Here is a 16,826-nt window from a genome sequence, read left to right as displayed (position 1 = left end):
TGACAAGTTGGTCCATCACTCTCTAGTGATGACCAGTGAGGGTTTTTTTTTTTTTTTTTTAAGTAATAAATGAACTAATGAAAAGAGGCCTATTATTAGAAGAGCTGGGGATGTTCCGTTGAAAAGTACAGCTTTTTTTTTTTTTTTTTTAATTTATATATTTTTGGCTGTGTTGGGTCTTCGTTTCTGTGTGAGGGCTTTCTCTAGTTGCGGCAAGTGGGGGCCACTCTTCATCGCGGTGCGCGGGCCTCTCATTATCTCAGCCTCTCTTGTTGCGGAGCACAGGCTCAGTAATTGTGGCTCACGGGCCTAGTTGCTCCGCGGCATGTGGGATCTTCCCAGACCAGGGCTCAACCCGTGTCCCCTGCATTGGCAGGCGGATTCTCAACCACTGCGCCACCGGGGAAGCCCAGTACAGCTATTTTGATTAATTTTATCAGTAAGCCTAAATAAAATTTACCTACTATTCCATACCTATTTTAAGACTTTCTAAGGGGAAAACCAAAATCTTCCTCTAAACAGCTACAACATAGCTAACATCCTTATGAGTGTCCTAATGATGCCATCTTTGCCCAGTTGGAGCCTCTTCAAGTTGGCATCTGCGTCTTTTTACACAACTCTGATAGTGTGATCGCTTCCTTGCTGTTCTGGGCTCATCTTGTTCATATCCTGTTCCACACCTGGAATCAGCTATTTCTCCAAGGACCCCTGCTTCCTTTCAGTAGAGACCATAATCTGTATTTCTAGGGTTGGAGAACAGATTTTTTTTTTTAAAGAGGGCTCTGCATATTTAAAGGTCGTTTTGACTAGTACTAAAGGAGTTCAAGAACTAAAGGAGTTCTAATTTAAAAAAAAAAAATACTGGAGCCTCACTCTGAGATCCTAAGTGGGGGCTGGAATGATCTAGTTCTGTCATTTTCCCTGGTCTCTGTAGCTATATTAAGATCCTCATAGTGTGTCATCATGTATGTTTCTCTTTTGTCCATGTCTTTATTGGGAATCCACACGGACACGTTGTGTCTTTCACTTCCTATCAAGTATTAAGCCAGATGGCTTTTCTCCCAGGCTGAAGAGTTTCAGGGTGACCTCTGTGGAAAGATACTGGGGCTCTTGTTGGTAGAAAATAAATGTGCTGCTTTTTTCTTCTCTAAAACAGTACACATATTATTAGCCAGGTATCTACTTTTCCAATTACTACTCAGGGAGAATAGATAGCATTATTATATATTGGAGATCATTCTATGGATTAATTGCTCCAGTTTCCTAACTAAACCAAAGCAAAAACCTTTGAAAGAAATGCCTTAAGACAGAGAGGTCACAAACTCTGTTAGTTCATAATGCTTCTTAGGGTCTTGGTATTTTTTTCATGATGCTCTTAGGCCAGAAGACATAGCTAGCTGTTCATTTCATTAAGTAGTCAGGTCCAGACAACTTAAGAGTAGTAGTTAGTGTAGTACCTAACAGGCTTCGTAGTGTTTTCCTTGGAAATTTAAAATATCCCAAGGTGTCCCTTTGAGTCACTGCCATACACGGTTAGGTACCCTAGAGAGATGCAACCTTCCCTTTAGAACATTGTGTTCAATAGAAATCACATTCTGGATATATATTGCATAATACCACATTCTCTCCCCTACCTTCATCAAAAGCTGGCCTTAAGAGGAAAAATGTATTAAAATACTAAATAGTAGAAACAGATTTCTTTCACCTTAAAATTTATGCAAATCGAGACTTAAAAAACCCTTTTAATCTGCTCACACCAGTGCAGACTTGAGTCATGGCAGTACCCAGTGTTGGGTTAAATCCATGAGGAGGGAATCAATTGGGGCACTTTAAAAGCAGGGAGATGAATGTTTATCCAAAATAGTGTCTGAAATTCTCATTTCCGATAAAAGGATCATTGTCTTGGGTAGTGTAGGAAAATGGCTGTTTAGGGATAAATAGGAAAATTTTAAACTTCGTGGAGTCCGTTATGCCATATCATATTGCAGGTGCTAATCTTGGTGAACACTATATACAGGTTTATTGTTCTGACTTAAAAAAGTGTTTTGCCGGGAGTTCCCTGGCGGTCCAGTGGGTAGGACTTTAACTGCCTGAGACCGGGTCCAGCCCCTGGTCGGGGAACTAAGGTCCCACAAGCCATGTGACATGGCAAAAAAAAAAAAAAAAAAAGTTTTGTCATGTGGGGCTGCCTTTTGAGCCTGACTGCTTGAAAAACAGTTAAGAAAAAAGTCAGTGACCTGGTGAAGGCCAGATTATCTCCCCAGCAGTCATTTCCCTGTAGATATCCCTGAGAGGCTGAGATTAATTAAGGCTGACCTTGGGCTGTCAGAAAGCCACAAAACACTCTCAGTTGACTGAGAAGGGTTGGAGGTGGGGTGGATTTATTTAGTAGTCGTCTCAATGACTTTCAAAAATTGTGCATAAAAAATTCCATTGTTTTTTTTCCCTCCTGTTGCTTTTAAAAATTAGTTTGTTCATTACTTCCTAGGCATAGATTACATGTGATTAGAAACAAGTTCTTGACTAGGTGACATGAGTTGTGTTTATTCTTTTCCCACATCCCACCCCCAGAGACAGAAGGGGAGGGAATGAACTAAATTGATAGCAGGAGAGATTTTTTAGACTTCAGAAGTTCCTTCGTACCTGAGAAACTAGACTGTTACCAAGATGAATGTATAGTCTTCATCTTGCAGATTCTTCAGAAAAGTCATTACTGATTTTCGGAAACTGTGTGAGGAAGGCTTCGTTTAAAGGCTGGTAACGAGGCTGGCTCTGAAGATCTCCTTCAGTCCTGGGCATTTCAGATTCATGTACCTTAAACATACGTCACAAAACAGACCTTTCACCACTGTCACCTGCCTGTATGAACCAGGGGGTCCAGGAGGCAGTGGGGAGGGGGCCGGGGGAAGAAGGCTCTCCAGTTACAGGACTTGTAGAGGATTTGAAACTCCAGCCTGTGAGTTATTGGCTCTGAAGCTTCTGGCCTAGTAAGTACTGGAATACAAGAGAGACATCTTATTCGTAATACCTCAATTTTAGATATCTCTTTTCACTTGTAATTTAGTAGTTTGTATGATCTAAGCTTTTGCTTTTGCTTTTTTTTTTTAATTTAAAAAATGTGAGAGGTTTTGATGTAGACTGGGTAACATCCCAAATAAGCAGAGAGAGCAGCCAGGAGACCATTTCCGTAGTCCAGATCACTACAGTGGTGAAGATGATGCAGTTCTGGTGCAGAGGGCCTGAGGAAGAGGGGGAGAATTTGAGAGGGCTGTCAGAGGTAGCAGCGATAGTTGATAAGGAGGGGCCACGGAGTGAGCATGAAGCCCCAGGACGTGTCTGGTCTGTGACTGTGACTTGAAACGTTAAATCACTTACCTGAATGGTAGGACCAGACCTTGAAAGTTAACTGACCCTCTCTCATCTCCTTAGCGGTGTTCCCACAGGTGTCACGAGGTTCCGCTCTTCTCTGCATCTGTCCTGTCTCCCACTCTGTAGCTTTTTGTACTGTGGGTTTCTCCCCAGACACGTAGGTAGTGATTGCCATCTGCCAGGCTCTGTGCCACGGGCTTTATGTATATGAACTCAGTCTCACAAGAGTCCTTGAAGTAGACCCCTGGGTACAAAAGAGGAAATTACCAAGTGGGTACCTTCCCACGGTCACACAGCTGGTGCGTGCCTGGGGAGCGGAGGGGGGATCACAGCCTCTGCATCCTGGCTCCAGTCTGTCTTTACCCGCCACCCTCCTCCTAGACTGTCATCTGTGCAGACTGCCGCCAGGGCTGGGTGTTCTGCCCTGTTGCTGCTGGCGGGGCGTTGACCAGGACAAGGGGGAGTGAAGCAGGAAAGTAATTCATTTTGATGATTCTTCTCAAGTCAAGTCACAAACTTTCAAAACAGAGGGACTTTTTGTTTTGTTTGCTTATTTTTGCTCTCTAGCACAGGGGAAGGAATGGGAGGGTGGATTAAAGAAAGAGGTAGAAGAAAAGTTAGAAGTAAACTTGGTGACACCAAGGCAGTGCCTTATTTATTTATTTATTCATACATACATACATACATATACATATATCTATTTCTTTTCAAGTTCTTTTCCTATTTAGGTTGTTACATAATATTGAGCAATACAGTAGGTCCTTGTAGTTCCCTTGTTGTGTTAGATAGCCCTCCGTTCTGTAACTCAGCCCCACGCATTTTCCTAATAGCTTCATATGTGCACGTGGCTTCAGACAGACTTGTCTGTTGGTTCTAATAGAAAAGCATTGTGGATAAGATTGGACTGGATGCCCGCTGAGATTTCCTCTGGAAAGCGTTTCCCCTGCTTTAACATATTCCATGCTGCAAGCTGACAGTGTGCAATGTTAACTCAGCTCGTGTTTCTTTCCCTCCTTCAGTAAAATACAGCTTTTGAAAAAAATATACTAATCTGATGGAAATTATCTCTGACCCATATAAGTTTCCAGTTATTTCATCCAGAGAACAACTGGAGCAGTCAAATCAACACATAGATAATTGACACCTAAAAGTTCTGGAAGAACAGTTCAAATAAACCCAGTTTTCACTGTGAACATGAATAAAGGATATTAATCAATTGTTCAATTGTAATCTTCCTATAATAGCAAGTAAGAAAAATTTAGAGTAGCTTTGCAGTTAATCAATTATAAAATCACCCTCTATTTTCATTGTGTTTTACTTTAAAACACACTCAGAACTTGACTTATTTTATCCCACATGTCCAAGATAGAATCCATGTTGATTTTACTCTAGGGACAAAGGAGACATTGAATTTTATTTTATTTTTCAACATTCTAAGAAAGTTTCTGGGAATATATCTTAAGGAAGTAGTAAAAAAAAAACGTGTATAAGATATTCATGCAGCATTGTTTTTTAACCCAAAAGTATCCAATTTCATTGTCTAGTAGTTGGGAACCAGTTTGATTAAATAGGGGTATGCCCACTTGATAAAATGTCCTTATTGCCATAAAAATTATGAGCAGTGTAACAGCAGAAGAAAGGCTTATGATGTTTTTAAAAGGCTTATGATGTTTTAAAAGAATATAGAATTTTGCGTTACAGTTACAGCTATGAAAAAGCAAAGCTTGTAGACAACAGATTAGATTGTAATAGGAAATTACGCGATTAATTTCTTGAATACTAGAAAACAAAGCAGAAGATATTTCTCCCTTTCCGTTAATTCAAGGGAGGGAAGTGTGTGGGGAAGGAGAACAGGTAAAATGGGAGTCTGAGATCTGAGGTTCTGAGCAGTCCTTCCAGCCGAAGTACCCTGGCAGCCACTGAGCACAGTCAGCTGGGCACGGCCTGGTTGGCAGCCCGTGCAACACACAGGGTAGATAGAACCCCATCCCGAAAGAGATGTGCACAGTAGGTGGCGTAGCACATTCAGGCTTGGGGGAGAGGAAGCAGCTGAGTTGCCTGTGATAGGGCATTCCCTCTACTTCCTCAATAGTTATATAGTTTTATTTTAGATAAAAATGTAGTTCTTAAGATACTGATTTTGATAAAGTTAATGTATTTTTAAATATAGTTACTTTAGATATATTTATTTGAACATTAGATATTTTAGTGCATCTTAGCTTTCAATTTGGGCTACGGTATTATTTTGGTGTTTCCTGCCCAAATATCTCACCAGCGAGGATTTTTGACCCTATTCGAAAGATTTGAAGTATGAATTCTATATTGTAAGTATAATCTGTGAGAGAATTTGAGTAGCTTCTCTGCTGAGAATTAAGGGAAATAATGACTTCCTCCTATAAAATCAGGTGAGGACAGTTTATACTGGGTCTTCAGTGAATTGAGGATGCAATTACTTTCCACCTTATTTGTCTTTGGAAATTATTCCTTCTGTAGGTGGGGGAAGGTTTCACTAGGATCTTCCAAATTTGTTTATGTTCTTCCCGACTCCTGGTGTGTTGAATTGAGTACAATATGCCATTGGTTGTAAATTGCACCATTATCTTAGGTTCTTCTTATTGTTAGGTGCTGTCAGTTACAAGGCACAGCCTAAATTCAGGCGTTAAAATGTGCAAAAATGTGTACCTTAGAATCATAAATAAATGGTTATGTGTATGTGTGCGTTTACTGGTATATATTATAGGTAGAGTTATTTTAAAAGTTTGGAAACAGTTATTCTAAATGCCTTAAAGATAAGCCCAAACTTCCTGTTGGCGATGATCCTATCGCAAATGCCCAGATGGCTATTTCAGTTAATCTTGGAGATTCATGGTTCACCTATCTCCCCTTTCCTGTTTGGCCTGAGTAAAGGAAGCTCACATCTAAGTAGGCAAATGTGGTGTTAATGTAAACGCTGCCTGTTTTAAACAAGGTACATTGTAGACTATTAGGGGTGTTAACAAATGGTAAAGGAAAAAAATATTTTGGCTACTTGGGATTAATTTAAATGGACCATTGGAAGATTCAGGTGCCTCTAAATGACACGATTGTTTTGGGGCTTTGTACTTTCACATCTGATATTATCACATCTTCCAAGGTCAGAATTCAGGGTAATGCTTTTCCTTCGTGCAGATGGAGGCAAACTTTTTTCTGTAAAAGCCAGATAGTAAATATTTTAGGCTTTGCGGGCCATATGGTCTCTGTCATAGCTATTCAACCCTGCTGTTGTAGTGTGAAAGCAGTTGTAGAAAATACATACACAAGCAAGTGTGGCTGTGTTGCACTGAAGTTTGAGTTTTATATAATTTTCACACATCACGAAACGTTTTTCTTTCAAAAAATGTAAAAACCATTCTGAGCCCTCAGGCCATACAAAAAAAAGGCAGCGGGCCAGATTTGGCCCATATCGTTCACAGACCCCTGCCTTCGTGGCAGTTTAAGCTGAGTTTTCTAGGTGTTTGTAGGACAACTATTTGAACCATCCCAAGGAATTTAATAACCCTACTTAGGGCCTGCATAGAGCTTTCCCCTCCTGCAAGTGGGATGGCAAATAGCAGCACCTAATCTTTTGGTCCTTTTTATAAGGATATTTTTTTCCTGAGAAAGTTTTCGTTCTCCCATATTTATCATTTTGCCAGTAGTTCTAAATCCAGCTTATATTTAACAAACTATAATGGAAATCAATAAGAGAATAATTCACTTGCAAAATAGTTGCTAACGTGTTGAAAACCCGCAGCTAAAGCTCTTATGCAAAGATAATAAACTATCTTTTATACAAAGATCCATTCTATAAAGTCCTGTTTTAGTTTACTGCCAGAAAAAAAATAACACACACCCCCCCCCTCCTCCTTACTTACCTCTTTCCCTCTCTCTCTATACTTGTCAAAATATGTATATATGTATCCATCCATCCATATATAGAAATAAAAACTTGATAACCCCAAAAATTTCTATTTTGCCTTATTTCTGGGTCATTTTAACATTCATTTGTCTTATTTTATATCGTGATCAATACAGCAAGCCATCTCATCCTTTCACAAATGTATGGAATAAAATTCAGATTTGTTGAGCCTTAGTGCATGCCATGTACTGTGCTAATAATAAGCACATTACTTGGGCTTATTCATTTCATTAACCTTGTGAGACAGACTGGTATCGTCCCCATTTACAGATGAGGAAGCTGAGGCTTGAAGAAGTGACTGGCCCAAGGCCTCCGAGTTGGGAAATTTGTCGGCCCACACAGTTGACTCCACAGCCCATGCTCTCGGCTACTACCCCAGGGTACCCCAGTCTTCTCAACATGGTGGCAAACAGAAAATTGCAACATTTGTATGGCACACTGTAGTGAATGGACACCGGTTGAGAAGCTCTGCACTTCGCCATGGAAGATAAACTCTGTTTATCAGACTCCTCCACTAGCACATAAGCTGTCTGCTGGCTCAGACCTTACAAGTGTCAGTTGGTGTGGTATCCTCAGTGCCTGGTACATAGTACGACCGGCATTTGTTGATGAAATGAATGAACAGTATTTAACAAATCATTTGTCTTGCTCTCTTTTTTTTTTTACTGAGTTGAAGGAAGTAGCTTAGATTTTGTGACCCAGATCAGCTCCGTGCCCATGTCCCCAGTCATCCTGTGGTCATCTCCAGAGAGAGATCACACTGCAGAGCTCACTCCGTTTCTTCCGTATCTGCTTCTTTTCTTGACTTCTAGTGAATGGTAGCAATGTCCACTTAATCACCCAAGCCTGTAACTGAGGAGTCATCTTTAAACTTGTTAGAGTTAGGCTTTTAGCCTCTAGCCTTGAACTCTACTTTCTCTTCAGTTTTTTCTCTCTGTTGCTGTCAGATGGATCTAAAACAAATCTGGTTTTGTCATCCCTGGATTTAAAAGTCTTCAGGGGCTCTGCTGTTTATAACTGTAGCATTTCTCAACTGTAATGTCACTCCACTTTGCTCTGTGACAGTCATTTGTGACTTGCGGGGTAGTATTTAAAATCTAAGTTTGCCAGTGGTTTGCTTTTTTTTGTCCTTTGAATAAATAAGGACAGCTTTAGGATTATCCCTATAACAACATCAGTCTCAGCTATGCAGTCTCGCGTTCTAATATTTTCTTGAGGCCAGAGAAGGGAGTGGAGCGATAACTTCATCCTGCCAAGTTCATCTTAATTGTGAAGCAGCTTTGAGGGACTGTTACTGATGTGTTATCAACAGCTGTGGGTCTCGTGAGCTATTGTGCTTTCATGAATACTGTGCCCCTTGCTTCCTACCCACTGCCCCGCAAAGGAGCCAAAAAAACAAAAGGAAAAAGACGTCTCTATTTATAGTGGTATTTTTTTTTTAATAAATTTATTTATTTATTTTTGGCTGTGTTGGGTCTTTGTTGCTGTGCGTGGGCTTTCTCTGGCTGCGGTGAGCAGGGGCTACTCTTCGTTGCAGTGTGCAGGCTTCCCACTGTCGTGGCTTCTCTTGTTGCGGAGCACAGGCTCTAGGCATGCGGGCTTCAGTAGCTGTGGCATGTGGGCTCAGTAGTTGTGGCTTGCGGGCTCTAGAGTGCAGGCTCAGTAGTTGTGGAGCACGGGCTTAGTTGCTCTGCGGCATGTGGGATCTTCCCCGGCCAGGGCTTGAACCTGTGTCCCTTGCATTGGCAGGCAGATTCTTAACCACTGCGCCACCAGGGAAGCCCTATAGTGGTATTTTATTTGTCCATGCTTAAGGGAGAGAGAAGGGCAGTTGGTTTTGTAAAAACACACCTGTGTATGCCCACGGGAGGCTCTGACACATGAACATCACCAAAGCTCCCATCCCCCTCGCGGTGGGGAGGACGGCTGGTTGTTAGAGAAGAAATTTTCACGTCCTGGCATTGCTTGCAAGCCTGGCTGGGATCTCGCCTGTTGTTCCAGGCTCATCGCTTGTAATCTCGACTCACACACCCAGGTCTCTAACTAAAGCAAACCACCTACACCTCTGCAGGTGTTTCTCGGTCTTTTGGGACAGTTCACGTGCGCTTCCCCCACTCCTGGGATGGGCATCCTCCAGCCTTCCATCTCCGCCTCCCCGGCAGCTGGCACAACAGCTGCCCTCTGGGGGCTGCTCGGGTGTCCTGGGGTGAGGAGTGAATGGACGGACATGGTGTTTCAACCACACTCACTTTGGCTTTTAGAACTATAACTATGTGAGAGGTGCCCACAGCTCCGCAGACCTGCAGCCTGTGGTAGAAATGGTGTCCACTTTGTCTCCTTTCTCATCATTCAGTTACTTTTGTTAAGGAAGAGTTAAGCTCAGAGCAGCTTAAATGTTAGCCTCTCACACTTCCTGCAGCCACCTGAGAGGGAAAAGGAACTCCTTTTCTGAGCCACATGAATCAATTTGTGAGTAGTGTTTACTGGGGTCACTTTCTTAAGGAAGGTGTGTAGTTGAACTAGTTGGACAATAATACCGCGTTGGTTATCTTGCTGCAGTTGGAGACTTGCTGCCATTTATTGAGCGCCCAAGTGCTCAGCCTGTACTTGGTGCATTAGGTATGTCGCCTCCCTTACATCCTTACGACAGTCTTTTGAGGAGTATCCGTCATGGTCTCCATTTTATAAGTGTGGAAGCTGAAGTTCAGGTAGATTTACTAACTTGCTCAGGACCCCAGGGTTGCTGAGTTACAGAGCTGGAATTTGAACCCAAGTCTCATTTCATTTTGACTCCCCCCACCCCGTATTCCCTCTAGAATTTGACCATGGCCATAGAGCTGAAATGATAGAACTCAAATTTGGACACACCTCTGTCTAAAAACCAGTGCTAAGAAAGGACTATGGAAGTGTAAGACTCTTGCCTTTTAGAAACTTTTTGGAGAGGAGAAAGGTAAATGTTTACAAGACAGTTAATAATAGTACAAGATAGCATATAATTTAATTGATAAGCCAGTTATGTAAGTGCTTTAAGAGAGTGGTTTTGTGTCTGAGTTCAGAGTGCTGTACTGTAGTTACTGCCATTTCTAGTGTTATGACTTCATATTATCTATAAAGAATATGGAAATATCTAACTGGTGTTTTTATTTAAAAAATTAGTTTGTTGGGCTTCCCTGGTGGCGCAGTGGTTGAGAATCTGCCTGCAAATGCAGGGAACACGGGTTCGAGCCCTGGTCTGGGAAGATCCCACATGCCACGGAGCAACTGGGCCCGTGAGCCACAATTACTGAGCCTGCGCGCCTGGAGCCTGTGCTCTGCAACAAGAGAGGCCGCGATGGTGAGAGGCCCGCGCACCGCGATGTAGAGTGGCCCCCACTTGCCGCAACTAGAGAAAAGCCCTCGCACAGAAACGAAGACCCAACACAGCCATAAATAAATAAATAAATAAAACCCAAAAAGTTAAAAAAAAAAGACTGCAAATTGCTACAGTCACTATAGAGGACAATTGGCAATATTTTTTTAAAAAATTAATTTGTTATACTACAATTGCACAGCATAACTCAGAGGAGAAGAGAGTAATCGAGGCTAGACTATTTCAGATCTCCATGTTGGAAGTGATTTTAACTTGAGCTTGGGGTTGTTTGGGCTTTGTATGGAGTGACATACAAAGAAAGAAAAACATTTGAGGAGAGAAAAATCATAGGGAAGAGGCGTCTGATTGGTAATGAACTTGCCGTCCTAGGGAGTCATGGAAATAAATTAGATGGGAGAGAGCCAGACACTGGGCTGCTGTTGGCCTGGGCGTGAGTGGCGTGAAAAGCAGGTATTAGCTCATCACATCTGTCTCCTGGGGGCCCCTCGTGGCATCGTCGTTCTCTAGTTTCCACTGGTATTTGGGGCACCCGAGATCGGGTTGGGTCTCATGGGTCTGGAGGAGAGTCTCAAGCAGACAAGTGGCCAGGTCCTGACCAGCTGCTCCATGAAAACACATTTCACCTCCTAGGCAGGGACCTCCAACCGCGAGGTCCTCCCTGGCTGCTTTGTTAGCGTCTGAACTGCACGAGTCCAGTCCCCACCACCCTTCCCGGCGTAGAGAGGGGCATCTGGGGCAAGTTAAGCACGTTTTCCAGGCCCCTGCAGAGGCTCACGGCGAATACACATGTCACCCACCAGCCAAGAAGCAAGAGGAACGAGGTGGCTCTGAGCCTGCCCACCGTCCTCAGGTTGAAAGTTGCCCCTTGATGACCGACGACTTCTTTCCTTCAAGACTGCCATGATTATTCTTTTATTTTTTAAATATTACTTTTATTTTTAACACAGTATTACATGTACATAGCTAAAGATCATGCTAGTGAAAGATTTATTTTTCTCTCTCTTTTTTTCCTCGCGGCTCGCAGGATCTTAGTTCTCTGACCAGGGATTGAACCTGGGCCCTCAGCAATGCAAGCGCCGAGTCCTAACCGCTGAACTGCCAGGGAATTCCCAAGATTTATTTCTCAATGGTCCTCTGCCATTCTCTTGCCTATCCTCCACTTTTCACCCCAGCCGTAAACACTCAACTCTTACTTGTTTCTTGTATTTACCTCCATTACCTACATATTTTAAAATAATATGTCTGTGTTACTAATTTTTCGATGATCAATTTGAGATACCTTTTGACTTGGTGTTGAATTGAATTTAACTTTTACTCTCCTCCCCATATTCTCTCCACTGCCTTCATCCACCTAATACAGTCACATCAAATTTTTCGGTTACATCACCAGTTAATGTTCACCTTGATTATGCGACTGTTGTTCAGTGCACAGCTCTGTCACGTACATTCCCTTTCTTGTACAATTTTTGTTTTCCTCGAGCAAACATTTGCCTTGTTTTTTCAGCTGCCAAGTTTTTAACCTTTTACCTCACCCTGATCTATGAGATCTGTTAATTACCTATTAATATTTTCCAAATGTTTGACTCTGTGAGATAACTGGTCAGTCCTCTTTCTTTGCTGGGGCTTCTCCTCCTGCTCCAGGGTGGATGAGGTGCCACACAGCTGTCATCCTGGGCCTTGATTTCATTTTAACTTACCTCAACCTTATTAGGATGCGGGGCTGGCGGACAGACTTCTGGTGCAATTTACCTTGTGCCTTGTACTGCCCTCCCCCCTCAGTCCTGGACCCCAGAATCTCTGGATGGTTCTTTGCAAATCTAATGAGAGCTCTGAACACTCTCCCCTGGAAAATAAATGCACACACATAAAATTTGGCACATAATTTTGTGACTGTCTAAAGACATTTATGTAACTTACATGTAATGTAGTCCTAGCAAACTGTACAATTCCAAATAAGCCTTTAGTGCCTTAACTCTGATACTACAGTAAAACTCTAACCATAGTATGCAAACATTTCTTATTTTTCCCAATAAGTAGTTCTTTCCTCTTGAGCGTTTTATTATTTCTTACTATTTGATGGAATTAGTTTTCCAAATTTTAATGACTTGCAGATTTATGGCCAGTTGGAATCACTTCTATTCCAGGGTATTACACTTTACAACCTTTGATGTTAATTTATTTCTCCCTCCAACTGTTCTGTATGTTGATGTAGCTGGGAATGAAGAGTCCCTCGAATATTTGTTGAGTTGAATTGAAATGAATGCTGAGCTTCTCTCCCACCAGCACATGTCACCTAGCATAAGAGCTCCTAAGAGACACTATATATAGATGGATGCTAATCTTCCTAATGAACAGATGCCCTTCTGGGGTCATTGACAAGAGGGATTTTCCATCTGTGTCGAAGAGAGTTCCACCATCAGTCACACTGTGATTGAGATCCTATTAAGACAGACTCCAAGGGTCTGTACTTTGATTAGAGTTTTGGTTGTATTGAATATTGCTTGAAGTAAAGTGGTGTGTGGCTGAGATATATAATGCATTTGTGTTTATCTACTCACTGAGTAGCTGCTGTTTACCAGACAGCGAAGTAGAACATGACCTATAATTTTAGTCCTCAGAGATTATTTTTTGGTCATTCATTGTTTTATTTTATTTTTTATTTTTTTGGCTGCGTTGGGTCTTCGTTGCTGTGCATGGGCTTTCTCTAGTTGTGGCAAGTAGGGGGGCTACTCTTCATTGCGGTGCACAGGCTTCTCATTGCAGTGGCTTCTCTTGTTGCAGAGCACAGGCTCTAGGCACGCAGGCTCAGTAGTTGTGGCGCATGGGCTTAGCTGCTCCGCGGCATGTGGGATCTTCCCGGACCAGGGCTCAAACCCGTGTCCCTTGCACTTGCAGGTGGATTCTTAACCACTGCGCCACCAGGGAAGCCCGAGCTGAGTAAGGTTTTAACTCATCTCATCTCTGATTTCCTAAGGGCAGGAACTGTCACATAGTAGGTGTATAATAAATGTTAGTTGACTGAATAAAGGCTAATCATATCGAGTTGATATTCTCTCTGTTTTGTAACTACTCAAGGAAGCCAAAGTCAGCCAACGTTTTTTTATGTTGACAGTTCATAAACAATTACATGCAATTGTTTTTATACTTGAAATGTGATCCGAAACGTTATTAATCAACTTAATGCTGATACTTATTCGTTCCTCTCTAGCCGTTTACAGATAACATCTGCCGTGTCAGGTGTGTATCACACAGTATGTTAGGTATTTTTTAGACCTCTAATTCTCAGCTATCCCGACTATGCAGGCATAGATATTGAGGTTAGCTAACCTACCCATGGTGTTGCTGATCAGATGTGGCTGAGCCCTGCTTTGAGTCCAGGTTGGTACCAAAGCCCTTGTGCTTCCCACTCCACTGCTCAGGTGTCACCATGAGGGGCCCCTTGGTCCATCAGGCGCCTGCCCTATTTGTGTGTACACACACACACACGTCACCCTGGGGCCTTTTTTCCTCTTTAGAGCCACCACCGCCTCCTTCCTTGTCCTAGAGACACAGGCCCTTTGGACCCCCCCAGGCACTGTGTCATCCAGGTACAAGTGGACAGGGTTTGGAAAACTCAGAAAGGTGCAAAAGTCTCTTCCCTCTGCTTCTTTAAGGATTCAAAAACTCTCTCATCAAAGTCTAGCCACTCGCTGGAAAATTGATATTGGTACAGGTTATGGGAAAAGTTCAATTAAAACTAAAGCTCAGGGGAATGTGTGTGCACCTTTAAACACTAACCTGTGTCTTTTCTTCTTCCCAGGTGCTCTTACCCCCGTACGATGATGCCACTGTGAATGGCGCCACCAAGGAGCCGCCACCGCCTTACGTGTCTGCCTAAGCCTGGCAGTGGGGCGTAGCTGAGAGCGACAGCTTGACTTCCGTACATCAGAGCAATAGTTCTTCAATTTTACTTCTGAGACGAGCTCTCTGAGCTTACGTGTTGCTGAAATGCTACAATTTAAAATTTTAGATGTTAAGTTGAGACTCTCTGTAGTTTGAAACGTACGCTTTAGCTAGAGCACTGTGATAGAGCAACCGTAGAATTCTTTCTGTGCGGGTGCGGTGGGCTCCCCTAGTCTTTCCTCGGCATTGAAACTACCCAGCAATCCGGATGAACCTTCTGTCCGAGGAGTCCGCTGTACGTGCTGAGCCCCAGAGTTGAAGAATTTGTGTCACTGTTCTCTCCGTTCCCTCCTTTCTCTTCTGAAAGCGTAAAATAAAATCAGAATTATACAGTGCTTCTCTTGGGCCATTCCAGTGTCTAGAACAAACCCTTAGGAGAAGAGGAATCGTGTAAGGAGTCCACATATACACATAAATAAAACAAGAATTTCCTTAGATCCTTTATGATTTAAATTCAGTGACAATTTGAGTTCGCTGGTCAAGGATTTTGTCCACGGGCTAAGTTGAGACCCTTTGTCAGTTCCCGGCAATGAGGACAGTCAGTCGCTACCCCGGCTGCTCTTGTACACCCATGTCTCGGGTCACGGCGTGGCGTGTTAGAGGGGAACGGGTTGGTACTGTGTGGTATCAGGAGCTCCCTTTCTCGCAGTTTCCTTCCCATTCCCGCTCAGAGCCCCCTTTCACTAAGTGTTCTGCCCTAGCCTGACTCAGGGAGGACATCCATCAGCCTTTGTCAAGTGCAATTGCTGATAGGTATTTACCCAACAATCTGAAAAGAGGTTTTCTTCTCTCCCTGCAAGGCACATCCTACTACTTTGAACTTCTGAGTATGCCTTGTCATCTTTTAAAATGAGAGTAAAACAGTCTTCGGAAAGACGGGAGGTGGCAGGGGTGCTTTCCTTGTGAAATGCCCTTATCTTGACTACCTGAATTTCAAGGGACTTTTATATATTCACATGTTCAAAAGTCACAGCTCTCCTGTTTGTTCATTATTGAATGTGCTGTAAATGAAGCCATTTGCAATTAAAGTGAGATTTGCCCACATCCAAGAAAACCACCTTTTGACTCTGGTGATTGTGCCTGGGAACCCTTCTTGCCCACGTGGGGCTGCATTAGACACACGCGGTTTGGCCTAAGGAGGAGGTTTTATGGCTTGTCTCACACATACGTGCTTTTTAATATTTCAGTGCTGGTAAAATCAGAGCATCTTAGGCCAAGAGAAATGGAGAGGAGCGGACAGGAGCTTCCAGCATTCCAAACCCTCCTCTGCCAAAGCTCTGCCAGCTCAGCTGCTTCGAATAGGATTGCTTTCTGTCCACAGTGCAGTTTTAATAAGCTGTTCAGAGTTTACTGTGTTCCAAGGGAGATTAAAATAAGTGGTTTTGGCTTGTTCCTGAACAGGTATTTCAGATAATTTGGAAATGTAAAATAAAATAAGAGACGAGGGGGATGACTTTTATCCCTGAGAATCAGCCTCAGTCATTTCTTTTGGTGTATCACATTAGTATTCTTTATAAACTCAACCTCGGAAATTCTGTTCCTTGAAGTTTTATACCCAGAAGATTAACACATGGAGGGTTGTTAGGTATGGGGAAGGCCTATCGGGTAGTTTCACTGATCCCTGTGGAAGGCATGTAGGAAATCACAGTTATTTGCATGTTACTCCCCATGATTTTCCAGTGCTTTGCCTAATAATTTTTTTACAATAGGAAAAATGGCACATGGTCAAGTGGAGAAGAGTGCTGGTTTTGAGACTCTATGTAGGGTCCTCGGAGAGGGTCTTGTTCACGTGACACTCAATAGCACGACAGACACCAGGATGTCATGACGCTGCTGGGCTTTTCTGACATAACAACCCAGGCTGAGCTCCAAAGCTGCCCGCGTTACTTACCTCTACACAGCAAGGAATTGTCTTCCTGTCTCCACTATGGAGAGGTTGTGATGCTTGGATTAAAATGACCTTCCAGAGCACACTCAGCAATTCGCTGTGTCCTTATCGCTAATCCAGATATATACCTTACTTTTAAATGTGTTTTAAACCCCACTTAAATATCCTGCTCCTTTCTTCTATTTTGTTGTCTACAGAGAAACTTTCAAAATAGTCATTAATTACCTCAGTTGCTCTCGTGCCTGTATACTTTCTGGTCACTTGACTGAGGGTTCCTCGGGGTTTTTCATCTTGACCCCCCAAAACCGTATTTTAAGGTC

General features: G+C 42.7%; 1 protein-coding gene across 2 annotated transcripts in view; it reads left to right on the top strand.

The window, feature by feature from the left end:
• LAPTM4B (lysosomal protein transmembrane 4 beta) overlaps positions 1 to 15,675 on the top strand; it is a 69,181-nt gene extending 53,506 nt beyond the window's left edge. Inside the window, exons 7-8 of one of the 2 annotated variants that reach the window (XM_082364471.1) lie at positions 13,572 to 13,613; positions 14,476 to 15,675. In XM_082364471.1, the coding sequence (XP_082220597.1) occupies positions 13,572 to 13,583 (12 nt within the window). In that variant the 3' untranslated portion in view covers positions 13,584 to 13,613; positions 14,476 to 15,675. The remainder of the gene's footprint in view (positions 1 to 13,571; positions 13,614 to 14,475) is intronic. The other variant, XM_082364469.1, reaches the window with a different exon arrangement.
• Positions 15,676 to 16,826: the final 1,151 nt, after the last annotated feature.

This window comes from Balaenoptera borealis (assembly GCF_965194805.1).
Source record: "Balaenoptera borealis genome assembly, chromosome: 17".
Classification (NCBI taxonomy): Eukaryota; Metazoa; Chordata; class Mammalia; order Artiodactyla; family Balaenopteridae; genus Balaenoptera; species Balaenoptera borealis.
The sequence above is the reverse complement of the archived record's forward strand: the minus strand, read 5'-3'. Positions and strand labels throughout refer to the sequence as shown.